At 41.7% G+C, this 23,571-nt stretch overlaps 1 protein-coding gene across 1 annotated transcript in view; it reads left to right on the forward strand.

Annotated features, from left to right (window-relative positions):
- Positions 1-23,571, forward strand: part of LOC311053850 (dedicator of cytokinesis protein 3-like) — a gene marked incomplete at both ends in the record, with an annotated part of 124,763 nt that overhangs the window by 70,537 nt on the left and 30,655 nt on the right. Inside the window, 12 exons of the mRNA XM_084069584.1 lie at positions 4,200-4,324; positions 6,612-6,774; positions 8,004-8,110; positions 10,655-10,826; positions 11,202-11,299; positions 12,507-12,590; positions 12,955-13,055; positions 13,147-13,228; positions 17,714-17,884; positions 20,716-20,908; positions 22,269-22,396; positions 23,461-23,571. The exon at positions 23,461-23,571 is cut by the window's right edge and continues 36 nt beyond it. Of these exons, the coding sequence (XP_083925710.1) occupies positions 4,200-4,324; positions 6,612-6,774; positions 8,004-8,110; positions 10,655-10,826; positions 11,202-11,299; positions 12,507-12,590; positions 12,955-13,055; positions 13,147-13,228; positions 17,714-17,884; positions 20,716-20,908; positions 22,269-22,396; positions 23,461-23,571 (1,535 nt within the window). The remainder of the gene's footprint in view (positions 1-4,199; positions 4,325-6,611; positions 6,775-8,003; positions 8,111-10,654; positions 10,827-11,201; positions 11,300-12,506; positions 12,591-12,954; positions 13,056-13,146; positions 13,229-17,713; positions 17,885-20,715; positions 20,909-22,268; positions 22,397-23,460) is intronic.

Consider the following 23,571-nt stretch of genomic DNA (forward strand, 5'->3'; position numbering starts at 1 on the left):
GGCCAGAAAGTATTTTTTTGACACTCAGTAGGCATTCCTGCATAACTTCCGGGTTTGATGATGATGTCATACGCATATCCTATATACCACGATATCGTTGCTGTCGGGGCAGAAACCCCTTATCTCAAATGTTTTGACTTTTTGTGTTTTTTCGTACATTAACGCCTCTACTTGATCATACTACAGCGTCATAACAAAAGTATAAAAACGTAGCAGATCCACGAGATTCTGTTTCTCTGTTCCAAAATTTGACTTGAGTAAAAATATACTCGACTACCAGTGGTGGGAAAAGTACTCCAGTGTTTTACTTAAGTAAAAGTATCAATACTGCAATGTAGAAGTACTCTGTTACAAGTTAAAAGGCCACAATAAAACATTTACTTGAGTAAAAGTACAAAAGTATTGGTATCAAAATGTACTTAAAGGGATATTTCACTTTCAAAAAAACTTTGGGTCATTTTAACATCTACTCAGGCTTTTGTGAGCCCCCCAGACAGTTTTAAAGTTGCTTGATTCACTATTTAGATATTTGATATTGATTTTATCATGTTAGATTCATCAAAAACACCTGTCCTTGGTTCTGGTGACTCACCCTGTCCTCCTAATACGCGAGGGGGCCGTGTTTTTTCGATTACTTTTTTCATTTAATTTATTTAATTTTTTTATTGTATTTAATTTTTTTCATTTTCCAAAGATGGAGACTTGAATTCATGGAGATTTTTTAGTTTTTGTCGCATTCCTAAGACAATAATTTGATGACCTTGGCGACATTAGCATCATTCTGCCGGTCATCAAATTATTGGCTCAGGAATGCCACAAAAACTATGAAATCTCCATGAATGTTACATGAGTGTAATTGATAGAAAATAAGTCATTTTTTTGGGTGAACTACAGTATGCCTTTATACAGTACTGGAGTAGTGCAGGCAGCAGTAGTACAGGAATAGAGCAGTGCTGCAGGGAAAACCTCTATAGGGTGATGTGGGTGGGTGGGCAGAGGTTGGTGGAACACCGATGGTGCGGGCGGATGCATGGATGGATGCAAGGCGAGGTCGGCTGTACTTGAGTAGAAGTACAAAGGTATTTGCATCAAACTGTACCAAAAGTTAAAAGTACTCATTATGCAGAATATCCCATTTACATTTTTTCAAATGTATACAAATCTTTTAAAAATAGCAGATCTACAAGCTCACAATGCGTCGCATCGCAACGCATTGTGGGCTTGTAGATTGGCTATTTTCAAATGGCCCGAAATGTATATAGGGCTGAAGTGGTTAACGTATGTTTTGTAATAATAATCAAAAGTAACTAGTACAATATTTGGATCCCAGATGTAGTGTAGTAGAAGTAAAAGTATTGAAAATTGGAAATACTCAGGTGAAGTACAAATACCTCACAATTTCACTTAAATACAGTACTTAAGTAAATGTACTTAGTTACTTTCCACCACTGCAGTTGTGTGTATCACAATTTTGCTCAGATCATAAAGCTCCCACAATGAGATATAGTCCAGACAGACGGTAAGGATAAACAACGCTACTATAAAACATCTTTGTACAAATATAACCCTCTGGTAAGGCAAATAAAAACGTACTGTAGGCAGTGTGGAAACCAGGGGAATAAAACAAACAGCGTTGGGACGAAGATGAATGAGCCGTGAGAGCGAGGAGAGTCTGTTTTCACCATGTCACGACGAAAACGTCTCTTTCGCGTGAAATAACCCGTTTAGACCGGGAAAGCATTTCGTGTCATTTTTAGATTTCTTTGGCTATTCAATTGCAGATATATAAGCTCATAGCGCAGCACCGAGTGCCGCGTTATGAGCTTGTAGATCTGCTATTTTGGGGGGAAAATCGTGAACATGTTTTAAAGCGAACATATCTAACTCCGATCTGTGCCTTCTGGGGGATTGCAAACAGCATATTTTGAGATGGGGGGGGGGGTCCGCGGCCAAATACATATAATGTTGGGGGTCCTTGCACATGGTAAAGTTGGAGCACTACTGATATAGCAACATACTGTTAGGATTTAGAAAACAACATTTTTGGCCGCGGACCCCCATCTCAAAATGTTTTGTTCCAGGGACCCCCCAGAAGCAAAGATTTGAGATACAAATGTTCGCTTTAAAAATATATATATATTCAAAGATTTGCAAAAAAAAGATTTTTCTAAAAATAGCAGATCTACAATCTCATAGCGCGGCACTCGGTGCCGTGCCGCGCTATGAGCTTGTAGATCTGCTATTTTTGAATAGCCAAATAAATATAAAAATGACACAGATGCGTTCCCCGTCTTAATGGGATAAACAAAAAAAAACGTACACTTGCTTTGATTGGAGCGGGGTGGCTTCTGTTGCCGAGGGGAAATACATATAGAGCACTTTGAGTTGTTCTCACCGTGATGTTTGCGTTGTTGAGCTATTGTAGGTATTCAGGTCAGGTGAGCTGAGCTCACTGTAGTGAGATCTCTCACAAGAAAGCTGAAGCAAGAGATGACAGAGAGGATGTGAGTGGAGCGCGTTTATTTCTGTTCCTTTCATCATGCCAGCCGTGTTCACTTTGGCTTCTTCCACCTGAGGCTGTACCACTCCTACTGTACTGTACTGTACTGTACTAACTACATTTACTCAAGTACTGTACTTAACACATCGGGTGCCAGCGTTTTATTAAAACTGATTACTTTGAGTGCCAGAGATCTCACCGTTTGTAACGCTGTGCTGTTTTTAGCTGTGGACTCCACGGCGAGCGCCCACGCGTAAACAATGGATGCGTGCACGACGATCGGTGGTCCTGGCTAACGCCTGGAACAATAACATCTCGCCATTACGGAGTAATCTCCCATCGAAAATGACTTGTTTTCCCCCAATGTAAAAAGCTTCGGAGCTGCAGAGGTTTTCATCAAGGAGATAGAACGGGAGCGGACGGGGAGCCATGTTTTTTGGCACGGTGATCCATCTGTCCCTTCCTTCTCAGAGTCACCGTGGGTGATTCCAGAGCTGCGCTAGCCCCCCCCCCTTGTGGAAAAAAACGAAAAAAACAAATAGACTGATAACACGGTTTTTACTGTGTTCGGCACCTATGTGCTACTCTATGAAAACACATTTTTTACCGTGTTTGGCACCCGATGTGTTAAGTACAATATTGAGGTACTTTTACTTTACTGGAGTATTTCCAATGTTTAATACTGTTACTTCTACTCCACTACATCTCAGAGGCAAATATTGTACTTTTACAAGCTCTTCTCCTCTCCCCTCATCCAGTTAGTCAGAAATACTGTAACTGCAACTACACCTCTCTGTGACTCATCCGTCCCCAAGGAAATGACTTTACACTTTTACTGTAATGTAGCTATAAATAACCATAATCTGATCTTATAAATAACTGCATTTTTTCTCTCCATGTACTACTGTTGCTATTGATTTCATTGAGCGCTGGCCTCTCCTCATTGATTAAAAAACAGTTACATGCTCTGTGCATTATTTATGATAAACCTGTACGCCTAAAGGTTGTATATCTGCAATTCTTCGGCTACTTTTCAGCAGGGGTGTAACAAGTACTCAATTACTTTACTTTAGTTAAAGTCAGGAATTCAAAATGTACTTGTGTAAAGGTACTAAAGTATTGGCATTAAAATGTACTGTATAGTACCAAAAGTAAAAGTACTCAATATGTAGAATGTCCCGTTTTAAGTTTTCAAATGTAAAAACGTATTTTGAAAATAGCAGATTTACAAGCTCTCAATGCGTCGCATCGCGACGCATTGAGAGTTTGTAGATCGGCTATTTTCAAATGGCCGAAATGTATACAGAGCTGAAGTGGTTAATGTAGGTTTTTTAATAATAATATTAATAATATATATATAACAAAATCTACAAAGTAACTAGTAACTGAAGCTTTCAAATAAATGTAGTGGAGTAAAAGTATAATTCTTGTATCCGAGATGTAGTGAAGTAGAAGTAAAAGTATTGGAAATTGGAAATACTCAAGTACAAATACCTCAAAATTGTACTTAAGTACAGTACTTAAGTAAATGTAGTTAGCTACTTTCCACCTCTGCTTTTCAGCTTTTTTTGGCTCTTTCTGACGCTGTCCTAAAAATGTTGATGTAGCAATAGACAATAGAAGTATAGAAATCCTAACGTGTGTGTGTGTGTGTGTGTGTGTGTGTGTGTGTGTGTGTGTGTGTTTGTGTTTGTGCTAGGTGACACGCGCAACGACCTGTATCTGACCCTGGAGCGGGGGGAGTTTGAGAGGGGGGGCAAGAGTGTCCAGAAGAACATCGAGGTCACCGTCTACGTGCTGTACGCTGATGGAGACACTCTGAAAGTATGCAACACACTGTTCATACATCCATCCATCCATTGTACATTGAGTACAGAAGTCCTGACGCGTCACTCGTTCATCCCCTGGGTCGTCAAGTCATTTCGCTATGGAGAATAACATTGGGTCATCTTAGAATCATCTCATATAAGAATTGTGGTCCAAAAATGAACAAACTGTCAGGGAGGAGGTTCTGTATCGTTTCTGATAGTCAGGCACTCATATTTGATACAGTCTGTTTCTGGCGAAAACTTTACTAATTCGGCGTTTTCCCACCGTCAGTTGATGCTTCATATCCATAAGAGTCAAACCGCCGGGGTCATTTGTTTATTTTTGGAACACAGTTCTTATTTGACGCGATATTAAAGACGTCTATGGGAATTCAGAATGGGGGTGGAAAACCGCGACCCAGGTAGGATGTGTAAATTACGTCAGACTTTGGGTGCTCTATTGTTAGTATAATTGAGCCTTGTTTCCACTAAGCTCCAATGTCATTCTATTCATTCAATCTCCCATGTCTTTGAGAAACTCCTCCATTTTCTCCCCGTATGGATTTTGCCTCGAGTACCTCGAGACAACAGGCTGTATGCACAGCAGCCATATTGGATGGAATTTGGGCCTCTTCCTTACTTCCTTCACAGGTGTTACCCAATGATACTAATGAAGGCTCTGTTCCATTCTGGTCAAACAGAGTCAGGGTGCTGATGTTGTGCATGTTGACTCACATGGAAACACTCTGCTACACCAGTGGGTCTCAAAGTGTGGTCCAGGGACCTTCATGGTGCCTTGAGGGGGTTCCAAATGGACCCCTTAGAGGTGTGTAATTCTGAGAGTGTACAAATGGAACCAAATGGACCCGTAAGGGTCCATTTGGTTCCATTTGTGCACTCTCAGAGTTATGGGGGTCCTTGAAATGTAAATGTTTGAGAACCACTGTGCTACGCTAAATGGAACAGAGCCTTCATTAGTGTCATTGGTAACACCTGTGAAGGAAGTAAGGAAGAGGCCCAATTTCTTTACAATATGGCTGCGGTAATTTTGCTCTGGATTTTCGGAGAGCCTGTTTGCATGGTGTGCCAGCCAGGGAACAGCATGAAGACTCTACAGTATACTTCATTCAATTCAGTTGCTTGACTGTGAAAATAATATATTTTATTTATAGAGAGCTTTTCAGAGTACTCAGTTTGCACTTACACACTAATTAAAAAAATTATCGTTTCAATTCATCCGTAAAATGAATGCATTTCCTTGCGTCGAACGCCAGAGGGATATTAACCACTTGAACCCTAGCAACCACTGTTTAGGGGGGGGGGGTGACATTACGCCCCAAAATAGCAGATCTACAAGCTCTGTTGCGTCCTACAGGCTCCCCTGCTAGTGAGGATAGCCTCTCCACCATGAGGACGTAGAACCTCCGTCGGGTCCTATACCCTCCATTCTTAGTTAGTCTCTTCACTCAAAATAGCAGATCTACAAGCTCACTGTGAGCTTGCAAATCTGCCTGTAGGACGCAACAGCAGTGACGACACACAGACATGTGTGTGAGGAGGTAGTGTTGATTTTGACAGCAAATTTTGATTTAGTTTTAGTCATAGTCTTTTGAATAAAATTCCATTTAGTTTTAGTCATATTTTAGTCATCTGAAATGTTATAGTTTTTGTCTAGTTTTAGTCGACTAAATATCATAAGATTATAGTCGACTAAATCTACAGTTGATTTAGTCGACTAAAATGTATTCTGGCAGTGCCTTGATGGCGTCGTAATGGCTGATTTTACACTCGGTTGCATGCTGAAAATAGCCGATCTACAGCCGATCTGCACAACGCGTCGCAGCGCGACGCGTTGTGAGCTTGTAGATCTGCTATTTTCAGCATGCACACCCAAACATAAAATGACTTGTCTTTTAGTTCTACTGGATCTCTTCTCCACTAGTCCCTCACTAACATTTTAGTCTAGTTTTATTTGTTGACAAAATTGTCAATATATTTAATTAGTTTTAGTCATCATAGCTTAGTTTTTATTTCGTTTTTGTCAGTGAAAAAAGTCGACCAACATTTTTCGTCATAGTTTTAGTCGACGAAATCAACACTGTGAGGAGGAATTGATTGGCATAACGACTAAATTGGGGAGAAAAGTTGTAAAAAAATTAAATAATTATATTAACAAAAATTACACTTACAGAATTCTACAGGGATAAAAAAAACATGTTTTTTATCAAACTGGGGGTCCTTGAAATGAAAAAGGTTGAGAACCACTGGTACGTATGATCTAACAGTAATCATTCCCCTGTCAGGACTGCATCAGTCAGGGCAGCGGGGAGCCCCACAGCAGCGAGCACCGCTCCTTCGTCCTCTACCACAACAACAGCCCTCGATGGAGCGAGATGGTCAAGCTGCCCATCCCCATCGACCGCTTCCGAGGCTCTCACCTACGCTTCGAGTTCAGGCACTGCTCCAGTGAGTCGCCATGACTAGGGTTGCCAGATCTGCTGGAAAATAGCAGATCTACAAGCTCACAACGCGTCGCATCGCGACGCGTTGTGAGCTTGTAGATCTGCTATTTTCAAATAGCTGATGTATATGTTAAAGTGCTCATGTGGCCCATAGTTGCTTCTTTTGGGCTGGTTTTCCTAGACCTGGTTGCTTGTTTCTCTCACAGAATCTGGCAACACTAGCCGTGACCCACCTTTTCTTTCCGTTGATGCTAGTCTAAACCAGGCAGATGCAATAATATCTTGGTCACTTTGTTCTCACGGTTTTGGTTCGTAGATTCGTTTTTCCTCGACCGCAAATGTTAAGAAGGTGACGTAAATATCACGTTGTTTAGACAGATGCTAGGTTCAGTGTTAACCTGGTATCTTATAGTTTTAAATGGACAGAATTTTATTTAGATACCATCTTATTGAAAAATATGCTTAGTTTCCTCGTTTACCCGGTATCCTATACTTTCAAATCAGAACATTAGGTATATGTTTTTAGACAGATGCTACAGAAGGCTGAACAACAACAAGAATTAGTTTTAACCCTGTTGCAAGCAGGAATTGTGTGGAGAGAGAGAGAGAGAAGGGGAGTGGAAATGCTGAAACAAAAACATAATCGTTGCTGTCCGACAGAAACCAGCTAACTCCATTTTTCCGCTTTGCATTTTTTTCCATAAATCAGTGCTATTGAACACCCTTTGTCTGTGTGTTGATTAAAAAAATATTGAACCAATGAAAAGTATTAAAAAGCGCTTCTGACAAAACCAGCTAACTCCATTGTATCCTCAAACGTTCTGCTAAACCAGCTAACTCCACCAAAGGGGGGTTTTGATCGATCATACTGGGGATAAATATTCTGTGGTTCTTGAAAAAATTGTCATAATGCTTAAAAATGCTGGCCGAAGCTACCTATTAGAAAGCCCCTGGCAGTGAATGTGTTAAAATGGTTTAAAAACACCTTTTTAACAAAGCGATTTTCTTAGTTTTTTTCTTTTAGGCCGTTTTTCCCTTGACTTCTATGCCTGCCTTTAATACGTTTTTAATATTTCTTTTACCCCAAGTAGGGTCTTATTTTTTTGCCTTTGCAATTTGTTTTGTTTCTAAACCCTGCAGTACTTTGAGATTTGTAAAAAGGCAAAGTGCGTTACAAATCAAATGATCATTATTACGATTGAATGACACCATGGCAATGTGCGTTGCTTTCAGCTAAGGACAAGGGGGAGAAGAAGCTGTTCGGCTTCTCCTTCACCCCTCTGATGAGAGAGGACGGGACCACGCTGTCGGATGAGAGCCACGAGCTGTACGTCTACAAGGTGAGAGAGAGAGTGCGACTGACTCATTCATCACTCATCACTCATCCTTTTAGCTACAGCGATGGTTGTCAACCTTTTTATTAAAAAGCACAAAAAAACATACTGAATGTGATTATAAACCTACTTCCACGCGCGATCACAGATTAAACAATGAAAATTCAAAAGAACGCATCAATGCGTTCTTTTGAATTGCTGTCAAGCAAGCGATGGATTTGAAAGAACGCACCAATGCGATCTTGGCCATCAATGTGTTAAGAACGGTTGCTGCATGAGGCCCAATGTTCTGTTGCTGTTGGTAGTCATGGCTGCCAGTTCCCACCTGACGTTGTGTGGGAGTTCAGACTGCTCCAAACCGTACTGAATAACTGCTACCTTGCATAATGTCTTCAGACTAGGACTTAAGTCGAGGATGCACAGGTTGTCTTTTCCATAGAAGATGATACGATCTCCCACCATGCAAAAGTGCCTATACCTTAGACCGGGTCCTTTCCCCTTGGTCTCAACCTTCTTCAGGGAGAAGGTCTCTGGATTGATTTTCCACAGATCATTGAAGTTGTAGAAGTCGTTTGAGCCACCAAATATGTACGGCTCTCCATTGTAGACAAAGGCTGAATGACCCAAGCGTGCTTGTGGAAGAAGCTCTTTAGAAGTGTTCAGCCAGCAGTTGGTCTCTGTGTCAAACAATCCGATGTTGTAGACCCCAAATACAAGCATCTTTGTCCCGATGATGGTGGCAGAGACACAGCATGTAACGGTTGGTGGAGTCCCTCTGGTGTTAATTAAAGACCAGACCATTGTGGTGGTGTCCAACTTGTAGACATCATTAGTGTATCCAGTGTATCCAGTCAGACGGTGGTATCCTCCATTAATATACATGATCTTCCCTAAGACACAGGCTGAGTGGTAGCCCCTCCCCACTGGAACAGTCCCAGAAACCCTGGGTTTGAGCCACCTGTGGGTGTCGACATCAAATGCATAAAGCACGTTGTAGCGCTTACGGTCGTTATACCCTCCCCAGATGTAGATGATATCTTCTATCAGCACAGCGCTGTGGCCCTCACGCCTGGAGGGACCTCTTCCCGTTGTCACCGGGGTCAACTTCCTCCAGCATAAAGACACTGTGTTGAATACGTGGACATCAATCTGAGCTCCTCCGTCTTTGAGCCCTCCACCTAAGGCGTACACCATGTGCTCCACTGCAACAGAAGCATAACCATGTGTTTTTGATTCTCCAATCAGATGTACCGTCCAGGAGAACATCTCTCACACTGTAAATCACGTTTGTCAAACCCTTCTCTGACACACAATAGAGTCCTAACTGTTATCTCCACACGGCAGCAGCTAACCTCTCAATGTTGGAGTCCTAATGTGCGCGTTAGTGCTTATATTGGTTCAGTGGCACAAATGTCACGCAGAGTTTGGCCAATCCACTAAGTTCGGTTTGCCAATTAAGGAAGCCAATGACTGTTGATCTCCTAATATGGCAAATCTAATCCCCCGCGCTACACAGCAGTGTGACAAATCATTAATAATGCTTCAGGCAGCTGGATTTGTTAGTATAAAAGTTGTGTATTTGAATGGACCGGGTTGTGACGACATTATGTGATGATGTCACATAAGCGAATTTTGATTTAGTTTTAGTCATAGTCTTTTGAATAAAATTCCATTTAGTTTTGTCATATTTTAGTCATCTGAAATGTTTTAGTTTTTGTCTAGTTTTAGTCGACTAAATATCATAAGATTTTAGTCGACTAAATCTACAGTTGATTTAGTCGACTAAAATGTATCTTTGCTCGCCTTGATGGTGTTGTAATGGCTGATTTTACACTTGGTTGCGTGCTGACAATAGCCGATCTACAAGATAGTGTCAGACGTCTCCCTATATGGAGCTGCCTATGTCAGTTATGCCCAAATATGGGACCATGACGTCAGTCCTGGACGTGATGGTTATGTCTATACATGGAGTTTCTGGTAAGGGTTCGCTGATGTCAGACTCCGTACATATGGCACGTTTAGGTCTCTATGACGACTTGCAGGTCAATTGTCTCCATCTATGGGCATCTCCATATATAGGCTAGTGCTGGCAAATATGCCCTGAATGTTTTCTACAACCGCAATAACCTAGTTTTGTTTGCACGCGCGCTGCGTGCAAGTGCATGTGTGCCCACCTGTCTCCGCTCCTGCTCAGGCCCAGCCTATATTAGCGTTCTGGCTGCGCCACTGCAAGGCACTCTTCTGATGAAAAAGTCTTTATTCAGATAGCTATTTCATCATTAAAATGTTTTTTTTTTAAAGTGACAGGGATACAACCCACGCGTAGCGCCCCCCACAGCCTTCTTCAGGCTGTATACAGTAGGTTCCTGTATACGCGTGTCTCACAAGAACATGGTTGCAGATCATAACACATTCTGTATCTTCAAGGCACGGTGCCTCGAAGTAGCAGAACTTATTAAAAAAGCTGAATAAAGAAATGGTGTGTGCTGACTCCGCTGTTGCCCTCTCCCACTTGTACATCCATCCATCCGTCCTCTCTCTCTCCTTTAGAGCGATGAAAACGCCACCTTCAGTAACCAGGGCCTGTACCTGAGCATGCCCTGCTGCAAGGAGGACTTCAACAGCTGCCCCAACCTGCCCGCCAACCTGCCCTTCCAGAGGAGCCCCAAAGAAACCTTCTGGGTGTCCACGCTGCTCTGCTCCACCAAGCTCACACAGAACGGTGCAGCCTTAATGTTGTTCTGTTTTGTTTTTGTTTTGTGAAGTACATTTACTTAAGTACAATTTTGCGGAATTTGTACTTCACTTGAGTATTTCCAATTTCCAATACTTTTACTTCTACTCCACTACATCTCAGAGGCTAATGTTGTACTTTCACTCCACTACAATTTATAATATAAATCATTACATTATAAAACATACATGAACCACTTTAGCTCTATTTTATACCTAGACTATTTGAAAATAGCTGATCTACAAGCTCACAAGATCGTAACAGAGTGTAACAGAGTATTTTTATATTGTGGTATTGCTAATTTTACTTAAATAAAAGATGTGAGTACTTTTTACACCACTTATGTGTTGTGATGTTTTCCAGTGGACCTTCTGGCCCTGCTGAACTGGAAGGCTCACCCGGACAGAGTGTTGGACATCCTGGGCCGACTGCGTCAGATCAGCGGAGAGGAGATCGTCAAGGTGACTCCTCCTCCTCCTCCTCACTGATTATTTATATGATGACGGTGACCAGGTGTAACATGACAGCACAATTACACTATATCTAACCTGATGAGCGGTTTGGACTGTAAATCACACCACTTATAATGGAGGGAGCAAAGAGCAGATGGGGGCCTTTCTGAGGTCAAACCATGAGGATTTGTATGGCTGTCTTGTCACATTATTAAAAGGATCCCTGGCCAATAAGCCAAATATGCCTTAATACATTATAATTGCCCTCTATAACAAAAATAAAAAATGTTGAACACCTTTAATATTTTATCTATTTTAGAAGCAGTTCATCTTTTACTCAAGAGGGGCAATGCCCGTCGCAAGTTGATCATTTGTCCATGTGTGGTCTTGCCCATTGGTTCTCAAAGTGCGGTCCAGGGACCCCCAGGGGCCCTTGAGAGAGTTCCAGGGGTCCCCAGCTAAATGATGGATAGTTAAGAACCAAATGGACCCTTATGGGTCTGTAACTCTGAGAGTGTACAAATGGAACCATTATGATCAATCAATCGATTGTGTTCTGGCTTGGATCAATGGATCAAACACAGTATTCCTATTTATCGGTATCACAAGGAAACACATTTTTGAAGGTTTCAAAGAAAGAATACCATGACTTTTTACATATATTTTAATATGGTATATTATCATTTAAATGTATAACGTTTTGGCAATTATTTGGGGGCCCCCTTGCCATACCCTGGCAGCCCACCAGCGGTCCCCGGCCCACAGGTTGAGAACCAGTGTAGTATGGTAACCTGACACACACAGAAAGCTGAGTAGGTATTGACATGTGTTGAAAGAATACACAAGCTGCTGACTTGGAATATATAAAAACATTTTAGCACGTATATATAAAATTGGCATATTTTTTAGATGCTTGCGTTCTCAATGAGGCTAAAGGTGTAGATGTGCTAGTAAAGCCACTTGCAGTAGTTTATTGAACCAATTTGGTGGTGATAAAATGTATTACAAATATTCTTCAATATAGAAAGTTATACTGTAAATGTGTACTCTTTCTGATTGGCTGAAAATGTGCAACCCACCTGAAAATGTATTTACTGTTTATTAAAGAGATGGAGAGACAGGTAGGCCTCTGTTACTGAACAAACACTTATAACCATGATTACTATCTGAATATAGAGCTTTAACCTTTTAATTTTTTTTTCTCTCCTCACCGCAGTTCCTCAGAGACGTGCTGGATACGCTCTTCAGTCTCTTGGACGACAACACTGATAAATATGGACCGCTGGTGTTCCAGGCTCTGGTAGGAAAACTACAACCACCACACAGTAGCATCCTGAATGTTAACATCACTGTGAAAGTGTACGGATGTTTGTAGATACAGGGGTCTTCAGGCCAAGGACCCCTTAGCTGAGAGAGAGAGATGAAGCAGGGACCCCCACTACATGTGGCGGTCCCTCTATTAAATTGTGTTGCAGATTAAACTTTCATAGATTTCATAGACTTGTTCATCAGTGTTTTGTAAATTAATATTTTATTAATATTGTATTTTTATTTTTTATTTTTTTTATTATGTTAATGTGTATTTTCATACATGTATCCACTTAAACCCTCAATACTTTAAAAACTTGACCTTTGGCTCTGTACTTGATCTGCTCTGTTTTCAGGTGTTCATCATCAACCTGCTCAGGGACAGTCGGTTCTACCACTTCAGACCCGTCATGGACTCCTACATCCAGAACCACTTCGCCGGAGCTCTGGCTTACAAGTAAGTATACCACAATCCTACGGCTGAAATGAACCCATAAAGCCCACCTGCACTGAGATCCAAACTGACACACCCGGTGTGTTGCTTGCAGGGAGCTGATCCGCTGTCTGAAGTGGTACATGGACCGCTCGGCAGAGGTCGTCAGGCAAGACCACATCCAGGAGGCCATGAGGGTAACGTTCACATTCTGACACACACCTGTTTCTCCACCTGGGGGGCCGGGCCAAAGATCACAGGACCTTGTTTGTTTGGAGATACTCCTCCATCAGTCCACCTATGCAAATACAATTATTATAACTTGTCATATTTTTAAAAAGGTTTATTTTTTTCCAGAACTAGCCTATTTACAAGCTCACAATGCGTCACGATAGTGTCCCGCACCGATGCATTGTGAGCTTGTAGGTCGCTATTTTATGTGCACGACACCGGCGGGCAAATACTGTAGTACAAATGTGTCTTTAAGAAAAATAATATAAAATAGAAACTAGAAAAAGTGCTCTTCGGAGCACAGGTCTCCGCCAGGTCAGGTAAGTTATTGTGGGCCAGCAATGTTTGGAATTCAGTCTATTCAGTATAGAGGTGAGTGGAATCTGTAGAAGTTGAGGGATTAATGTTGCTGAAGTTATTGCACAGACATGCAAACTTTAGATGGCAAACTTAGCCAATCAGGATGGAATATGAACAATAGGACAGATTGGTCTTGATCACATGACTATAGAGATCATTTGTACCGATTTGCGTGGTGTTTGGACAAGAGTAGGAGTAATAGCCAAAAATCGGCCTGCTGGTGGTGCCTTAACAGGCTGATGTGGAAAAAAATTGGGCAACCGGTTCTGCTCTGGCCTCCAGGCAGTGTCACGCCTATCGGTCCAACGGTGCCATAGATTAGCTGTTAACAGATGGACGGACGGACAGACAAACACACGGACACACGGATGGACGGCGGCGAAAACATCGTCTCGGCCACGCCTTCGGCCTGGCGGAGACAATAACTATTATTTCTATAAGACAAAACTAATAATACTAAATATAATTTTTGTGGGGAGGTGGAGTCAGGTGGCCCATGAGGATTGTTTGAAATAATGCTAGTGGTCTGTTAGCTCAGATAAGCACTGGGCTAGGATGATCCCACACACGTCCTTATGCTTCAGGTCTTCCGGGCGCAGTGGAAGAAAACACGTCTGCCCTGATTATTTCAAAGTAGATTAATCGCTGAGGCATAAACTAAGGGATATGGCCCTGTAAGCCCAGCTCTGAGAGTCATGCATGGGCCTCTGAAGGCAGAGGCTCTCAAACATTTTCATGTCAAGGACCCCCAAATTGATTAGGCCACAAGACCCCCCCATTTGAACAGATTTTGTGCCATTCAGCGTGCCAATAAACGCTGAATATGAGCGCTATGGACATGATATCCACGGTGCTCCTCAGCTCAAAAGGCATTCTCTGTAAGACACGGCCCCTTAGTTGTTCGATTCAATTTAGTCCAGAATTCAACAACTATCCTGTACTGTACTGTACTGTACTGTACTGTACTGTATAGTTGAATAGAGAGAAACCATTATGATCTGAAATATGGGTCCCATATTTTGCTAGGCGCCCCCCCTAAAACCCCCTGAATGACCCCTAGGGGTCCACTTTTAGAAACCAGTGCCATAAGGCAGGGGTCTTCAACGTTTTCAGCCCAAGGATCCTCTCTAGCTGAGAGAGAGACGAAGCAGGGACCCCCATACATTGCATATACAATTGTGTTGCAGATTCAACTTTTTCATAGATTTCATATATAGCTTCATTGACTATCATCAGTGCTGTGTAAATTAATATTTTTGGTTCATTTCAGACAGTTAACCACTTAAACATTCAATACTTGGTGCTTGATTTGCTTTTTTTGCCCTCGACACCAAACCTCTTTGCCGAAAATAGCCGATCTACAAGCTCGTAGATCTGCTATTTTCGGCAAATGTTAATCAGAATAGAGATGCTAGGGTTCAAGTGAAAAAAAAACATCCTATCGCAAAGATTTGGCGGACCCCCTGGAGTTACTCTGAGCACCCCCTAGGGGTCCCGGACCCCCTGTTGAAGACCCCTGCCATAAGGAGTATTGGAGTAATGTGACACCAGTATGTGATTACAGGATATTGGTTCTGTGGTCAGGGGGGGAAAGGCCAGAGGACAGAGGAAGCTATCAATAGTGTCGTGTGTCCAGGTATTGACATGTTTACCATACAAAATGCTGACTGAGCACAGGCATGTTTAGAGCCAGCTGCCTTTCAATGTCCTTTTTCCTACTGCCATGACACCGAGAACATGCCAACACAGTACATTCACTCAAGTACTGTACTTAAATACAATTTGGAAGTATATTTACTTTACTTTAGTATGTCAATGTTTCAATATTTTATACTCATACTATACTAAATATTAAATATTTTCTCGGGTCAAATTTTGACAAACACAGTACTTTTACTTAGTAACCTGAGTATCTCTACATTGTGTTAGTGATACGTTTACTTAAGTAAATGTTCTGAGTACTTCTTCCTCCACTGCCCTCACAAAGCCCAAGGATCAGGAAACATCTCCTTCAATTGTATTGATTTTCCTCTCAGCGAGACTCGAGCGTTGGCAGTGAATACATCAAGATTTACCAAGCCGCAGTCCAGTCCACCGCTTATTTCTGCCTAATTCATGTGTCTTCAATGTTGTTCAGGCCAAGGACCCCTCAGCTGAGAGAGAGATGAAGCAGGGACCCCCCATTACATTGCGTCACCTTGCTAAACTAATGGCCTAAGTCATTTTTTGGAGGAAAATGATATTTTTGCCTAAGTCAGCTCCTCATGACACTGGCCACCTCTGGTAAAATCGCCCATCTCCTAATTGAAAAGGATCATGCTGTTCACTCCCCTTTTAGTATAATGGCCTATCTCCCTAGTGTGACTTAGGCCGAAATAAGCATTTTTTTTTGCCTAAGTCACATGGTTTCGTGACTTAGGCCAAATTATTTACTGATTTAGGCACTTTTTTTAAAAACATTTTTTGGCCTACTGTAAGTCAGATTTAATCCTATTTAAACCTATTTAAATCTCTTATGTTACATAACTGACAGACAGTGTTATTTTTATTTTAATAGTCATAATTTGTTATAAACATTTTGGGTGAAATGATTAAGAAATATCATATAGTTTTGTTTTGGATCAGTTTTTTATTTTTCCTGAAAAACATAGGCCATTAGTTTAGCAAGGCGACGATTGTTTACAATTGTGTTGTCGATTCAACTTTTTCATAGATTTCATAGATAGCTTCATAGAAATATACTAAATATTGACCATATACTAAATTAATGTTTTTTGTTTGTGTGCACGTGATCTTTTCTATTAATTATCTTGGATTCATGTTAATATGTGTTTTTCAGACATTTAACAACTTAAACCCTCAATACCTAGTGCTCTTGACCTTTGGCTCTGAACTTGGTTCCCTCTTGTTTCCCTCGACACCAAACTTCTTCACAGGAAATAGCAGATCTACAAGCTCACAAGCTCACAACAATCGCAATTATTTCGGCCGCAATAACGCCGCGACATGACATTTTCATGTCGTCCCCGTCCCGAGTCTCACTTCATTCATTCCCTGTAAGCATGAGGATATTTATAATGACTAAATGAATAGACCCTAAAGGTTACAGTGTGCCCTAAAAATAGCGCAAATGAATAAATACATTGCCCTTTACGCGGAACGGTAAAATGATGCCATGTGACATCATACATATCAGTCGCCTGTTACCTTCTCTGTCTGCACCCCCCCTGCAAGGTTATTAATATAGTTTAGCATTTTTCATTAGTTTTTATTTTTATTTCGGTAGGACTTACAGTATGGTTAGATTTTTTTGTTTAGTTTGGATGAAAACAAAATGAAGTGGGTTTGCTCATTTAGTTCATATTTTGTGAAAATGCTCGGTTTCAGTTTAGCTTGTATTAGTTTATAGTTTATGTATTAGTTATAATAATTAGAATGATTTATTAGTGCTATTTAAAAAAAAAAAAAAAAATTGACCCGTTAGGGTCCATTTGGTTCCATTTGTACACTCTCTGAATAACAGACCCATAAGGGTCCATTTGGTTCTTAACTGGGGACCCCCTGGAACTCCCTCAAGGACCCCTGGGGGTCCCTGGACCCCACTTTGAGAATCGCTGCTGTACTGTATGTATGATAATCACCCTGTCCCCTTATCCCCTTAACTATGGTTCTTAACTATCTATCATTTAGCTGGGGACCCCCTGGAACTCCTTCCAGGACCCATGGGGGTCCCCGGACCCCACTTTGAGAATCGCTGCTGTACTCTATGTATGATCACGCTGGGCAAGACCTGGGATGTTGATTGTCTAGGAAGTGACAACCGGAAACGGTTGAATTTGACGGAAGTACCGCCCAAGGAAATGACGTTGATGCTTTACAAATCTGTTAACATTCTCTGTGAATGAAACAAGTGTTGTGATTGGTCAAAAAAGATTGTTTCCAGGGGAAACGCGTACGACGGAAATCCTACCGACTCAGGACTTCCTAGACACTCGCTGCTTTAGGTCGTGACCAGGCTCTTCTTTTCGCAGATAAGTGAAGCTGGGACCGAGGCTAATGTATGATAACCCCCCCCCCCCCCCCCCCCCCAGGCTCTGGAGTACCTGTTCAAGTTCATCGTCCAGTCTCGTATCCTCTACTCACGGGCCACCTGTGGCATGGAGGAGGAGCAGTTCCGCTCCAGCATCCAGGAGCTGTTCCAGTCCATCCGCTTTGTGCTGAGTCTGGACAGCCGCAGCTCAGAGACGCTGGTCTTCACGCAGGTCAGTTCAGAACGCTTCCTCCTGGCTTGGCGTTCCTTCTCTGTGTCCTGTATAACCGCCCCAATTGACACCGGCGGCGGAATGCCGGTTTACGGACTCTGAGAAAGCGGCGAGGAGGTTCAAAGGTATTGTCTGTGACAGTGCTTCTCAAACTTTTTCATGTCAAGGATTGACACTTATTAGCCCGCGGACCCCCATTTGAAAAGATATGCCAGGGACCCCCATAAGAGAAGATTTTTTACGTCTCTAGCAGTGATTCTCAATCATTGTAATTTAAGGACCCCCAGTTTGACATGCATTAGAGGCTACAGACCCCCATTTAATGGCATTTCTATCTCTGGGACCCCAATTTATATTGTAAAATCAATGTTAATTTAACTCTGAGAGTGTGCAAATGGAACCAAATGGACCCGTTAGGGTCCATTTGGTTCCATTTGTACACTCTCAGAGTTACAGACCCATGAGGGTGCATTTGGTTCCTATAAATCATTTAGCTGGGGACCCCCTGGAACCCCCTCAAGTACCCCTGGGGGTCCCCGGACCCCATTTTGAGAACCAATGGTCTATGACAGTGGTTCCCGCACTTTCTTTTTGCTCGAGACCCAAAAGAGAAATTTTGATGTGTGTCCCGAGACCCAAACTAGTGAAAGTAGTAGATCTACAAGCTCATAACGTATAGATCTGAATGAAAACATTTGATTATTTTGAGGGTGGGGGGGGGGGAGGAGAGTCTTTTAAAATAATGTTTTAAAAAGATTTAGGAAACTGAAAAAAGAAAATGGGATATTCACTCGCGACCCATAAAAATAGGTCCCGACCCAGTGTTTGGGAACCTAGTGGCCTAGGACTACCCACGAAGGCGCATGTCATCTGTGGGGGGGGGGGGGTGTCTGGGTGACACTTTGTACACCACCATTTAGCGGAAAATGCCCCTGGTGGTAGAAATCAATACTGCTGCTGGTGCACGCTAAAAACAAAGGATGATATTTATCATGTTCGTGGTTCATCTTGTTATGTGCTCTTATCTTTTGGTTATAAGCATTCATTATTTGTTAATTACCCATTCGCTAACACTGTATATTAAGCTCAGGTCTATAATGCATTATAATGTGCTTATAAGGCATTATAACACCAACTCGTTATACAGACGTTTTTTATCATGACAGCTTGTAACAAGGTTTATGAAGTATTATATGTGCGGGTCAACCTTCAAGTAAAGTGTGTCCTGGTAGTTATAATGTGCTGTTCTGCTGAGCTTATAATGCATTATGACCAGCACTTACAATACTTCATAACCCTTGTTACAATCTGTCATGCATATATATGCCTTATAAGCACATTATAATGCATTATAAATATACAGTCTTGCCTCTTATCTTTTATGTGCATCATTATGATTTCTCTGTTTGTGTTGAAGTTTCTTTTTGCACTAATTTCATACATTTTGATTTGTGCTTGTGTTTTATTTCTGTCTTTAATTGCGTGCATCCATCACTGTTTCCTGTTGTCCTGCCTTGCTCGTGGTCAGCTGCATGCCTCTATGGCCAAGTAAGTCAGAGCGCAAAGTGGATTCATGCATGTGGTTTAAGTGTGTTTTCTTTCTCGTTTCCTTTTGAAAAATGTCACCTATAATGAAACAGCAAGTTGGTAAAAAAAAAAAAAAATTGGGTCGTATTGGTTGCATAATTGCCGGTGGTGGAAAGTAACTAAGTACGTGTACTCAAGTACTGTACTTAAGTACTTTACTTGAGTATTTCCAATTTCCAATAATTTTGCTTCTACTCTCAGAGGCAAATATTGTACTTTTACTCCACTGCAATTATTTGAAAACTTTAGTTACTATTTACTTTGCAGATAATTACATTATAGAACATACATTAACCACTTTAGGCCTATTTTTTACCTAGACTATTTGAAAATAGCCGATCTACAAGCTCACGTTCTGAGCTTGTAGATCTGCTATTTTCAAACATTTTAATACTTTAACTTTTGGTACTTTAAAGGTAGGGTAAGTGATATTTTTTGGTTAAAACAAAAAGTATTTTGTTAAAAGGTTAAAGCACTATATTCTGATAGTAATCATTGCTATAGAGTGTTTGTTCAGTATTAGGAGACTCCTTGTCTCTCCAGCTCTTTATTAAACAGAAAATGCATTTTCGTTTCAGTTTCAGTTTCATTTCCAATTTTATCCAACCAGGATAGAGAACTCAATCAGGATACAGATTAAACAAGTGAAATTGGAAGTGATGACACTAAGAAATGAGCAGACAAAATTGGAACTGGAACACTATACAAATTAAGCTTAAAAATGGGTACTTTCTCCTGATTGGCTGAGATTTTGACAACTACCGAAAAATTTATTTTCTGTTTATTAAAGAGCTGGAGAGACGGGGAGACAACTGTTACTGAACAAACACTCTATATAGCAATGATTACTATCAGAATATAGTATTTTAACCTTTTAACAAAATACTTTTTGTTTTAACCAAAAGATATCACTTACCCTACCTTTAAGTAAAATATCTGAGTACTTTTTCCACCCCTGATAATTGCCTAACAAAATACATCGTCTACAAATTGGATACATGGGGTCTGCCTGTACAACAGATAAACAGTACAGCACATGTTGTTTTTCTTTCTTTCCCTCTCTCTCTCTCTCTCTCTCTCTCTCTCTCTGTCTCTCTCTCTCTCTCTCTGTCTCTCTGTCTCTCTCTCTGTCTCTCTCTCTATCTCTCTCTCTCTGTCTCTCTCTATCTCTCTCTATCTCTCTCTCTCTCTCTCTCTCTCTCTCTCTCTCTCTCTCTCTCTCTCTCTCTCTCTGGGCGCCCCAGGCAGCCTTGTTGAACAGCTTTCCAGACATCTTTGATGAGCTGCTGCAGATGTTCACGGTGCAGGAGGTGGCGGAGTACGTGCGGGGCACCCTGGGGAGCATGCCCAGCACGGTGGACATCGGGCAGTCCATGGACGTGGTCAAGCTGCAGTCCATCGCCCGCACCGTGGAGAGCCGCCTCTTCTTTTTCCCAGGTAGACACACACACACACACACACACACACACACATCATACCACAGCGTCACACATAATCACCAAAAGTAGCAGATCTACAAGCTCGAAACGCGGCGTGAAAAGTAACAGTTTTGGACATATGAGGTTTCCACCTGACAGAGTCGATATACTGTACTTAAGGCAACTTGCGTTGTGAGCTTGTACACAAAATATAATGGTTTGCGCCGTCTTCTAATGAAGACAAATGTTGTCCATGGTCAGAAATTGTTATCTGAATGTTGTCTATTTTTGCTTCGATTGTTGCACTGGTCGTCCGAAATTCGAGGGTAAGGCTTTCTTTGAGTTCCTCAATCAGTTTGATGATAGTATCCAGGTTCGCGTCACCCGCCGGGCCATCTTTCTTCGCCCTTTTTCTCCGGCATTAGTCAACTTTTACCGAGTAAAACAAAGAATAATAGTGTAAAAGAAAAATAACCGATGTTTTCTCCACCGAGTTTGTGTATAAATCGAGGCTTTTATAGAGTTATATTAAAAGTAAGTGGGAGCCCTGGCTCAGGTACGTCTACTCCATATGTAACCCGGAACCGGAAGCTCGTACACAAAATATAAAACAGGGCTGAATTGGTAAATGTACGTTTTGTAATGATAATCTACAGCAAAAACTGTTTTCAAACATGGAGGATGAGGTATTGAAAAATGGACATACTGAAGTAATGTAAAAGTACCTCAAAATTTGACAAAATTAAAACACCATTACATCATTATGAATAGCATTAACCACATGAACCCCAGCATGGGGTCTTCATATATCTTCATATAACTGGTACTCACTAATGCTCATTATAATGGATTTTGTATAGTCATTTAATGCATTATTCTGCTATTCTTTATTGTGCTCACATAAGCTATTCAGATGAGGTAAACTAAAACAGTGCAAAGTATTCAGGCCATTCACCACAAATACATAAGCATGTATTTATTGAAATACGAGTGCATGTGTTATGTGTTTGTTCTGGCTGCAATAAAACTACAAGAGACGAACCCGCCCAGTGAAGAGAACACAGGACGTTTTTCTCATACTGTATCATGGGAGTGGATGGGACTTCCGTATGTGTGGACGCACCCCGTGTTTCTCTCCTGTGTTGTGCAACCTGCGGAGTCCCGTACCATCCGGCTACTGGACTGGTGGTGTCTAGTGTTTTTCTGTGTCCCTGTCTTACTGTGTCTCTCCCGTGTTGTGCATCCTACAGAGTCCTGTCTCACTGTGTCTCTCCCGTGTTGTGCATCCTACAGAGTCCTGTCTCACTGTGTCTCTCATGTGTTGTGCATCCTACAGAGTCCTGTCTCACTGTGTCTCTCATGTGTTGTGCATCCTACAGAGTCCCGTAGCATCCTGCTACCGGTGGTGTTACATCACATCCACCTACATCTGCGCCAGCAGAGGGAGCTGTTGATCTGCTCTGGGATCTTGGGAAGCATCTTCTCCATCATCAAGACCAGCTCCATTGTACGTAACATGACAGACACCCTGCATGCTACATTGAAAACCCATATACGTCAGCACAGGGGTCCTCAACGTCTTGAGAGATGAAGCAGGGACCCCCATATTGTATTATGTTGCAGATTAAGATTATTTCATAGATGAAAGAAAGAAAGAATAAAACAGTCTGCCATGGCTTTGTAGGTACAAACAACCTGGGTATCACCGTTGGTATTGCTAGATTCTATATCTTCCATTTAGCAATCCCTAATGGTGATAGTTGTGTTATGTGTTCAAATGTGTCATAGCGCAAAACTATGGTTAAAATACTGTAGTGCAGGGACCTGCCACATGAAAAATGAAGACGGGACTTCCGGTTATTAGTTTGTCAAGCTCCAGAGACACACCTCTGTTTGCATCTCCAACACACTCTCATGATAATGATTCCCTTCCCCCTATTGGCCCATACTAGGGTGTAACATCACTGTAGCTAAAATAATTATAGTTTGCTGTATGACAAACAGTGTTGGGCAGTAACAAGTTACTTTTAATATATTACTGTAATATTACGATTTTACCCAGTAACGAGCAGTGTAAGGCATTGGTTCTCAAAGTGGGGTCCGGGGACCCCCAGGGGTCCTTGGAGGGGTTCCAGGGGGTCCCCAGCTAAATGATGGATAGGAACTAAATGGACCCTTATGGGTCTGTAACTCTGAGAGTGTAGAAATGGAACCAAATGGACCCTAACGGGTCCATTTGGTTCCATTTGTACACTCTCAGAGTTAAATTAACATTGATTTTACAATATGAATTGGGGTCCCAGAGATAGAAACGCCATTAAATGGGGGTTTGTAGCCCTAATGCATGTCAAACTGGGGGTCCTTGAAATTAAAATGGTTGAGAATCACTGCTAGAGCCGTTAAAAATCTTCTCTTATGGGGGTCCCTGCATGGCTTATCTTTTCAAATGGGGGTCCACAGGCTAATAAGTGTCAATTTGGGGGTCCTTGACATGAAAAAGTTTGAGAACCACTGGTGTAAGGTATTACTCTGCCAAAACAGTAATATTATACCTCTGTGTGTGTGTGTCAGGAGTCTTCAGTCCAGGAGGAGGTGGAGATGATGGTGGAGAGTCTCCTGGACGTCCTCCTGCAGACCCTGCTGTCCATCATGAGCAAGTCTCAGTCTGTGGAGACGTCCAGG

This window comes from Gymnoscopelus microlampas (genome assembly GCF_963454915.1).
Source record: "Gymnoscopelus microlampas genome assembly, chromosome: 10".
NCBI lineage: Eukaryota > Metazoa > Chordata > Actinopteri > Myctophiformes > Myctophidae > Gymnoscopelus > Gymnoscopelus microlampas.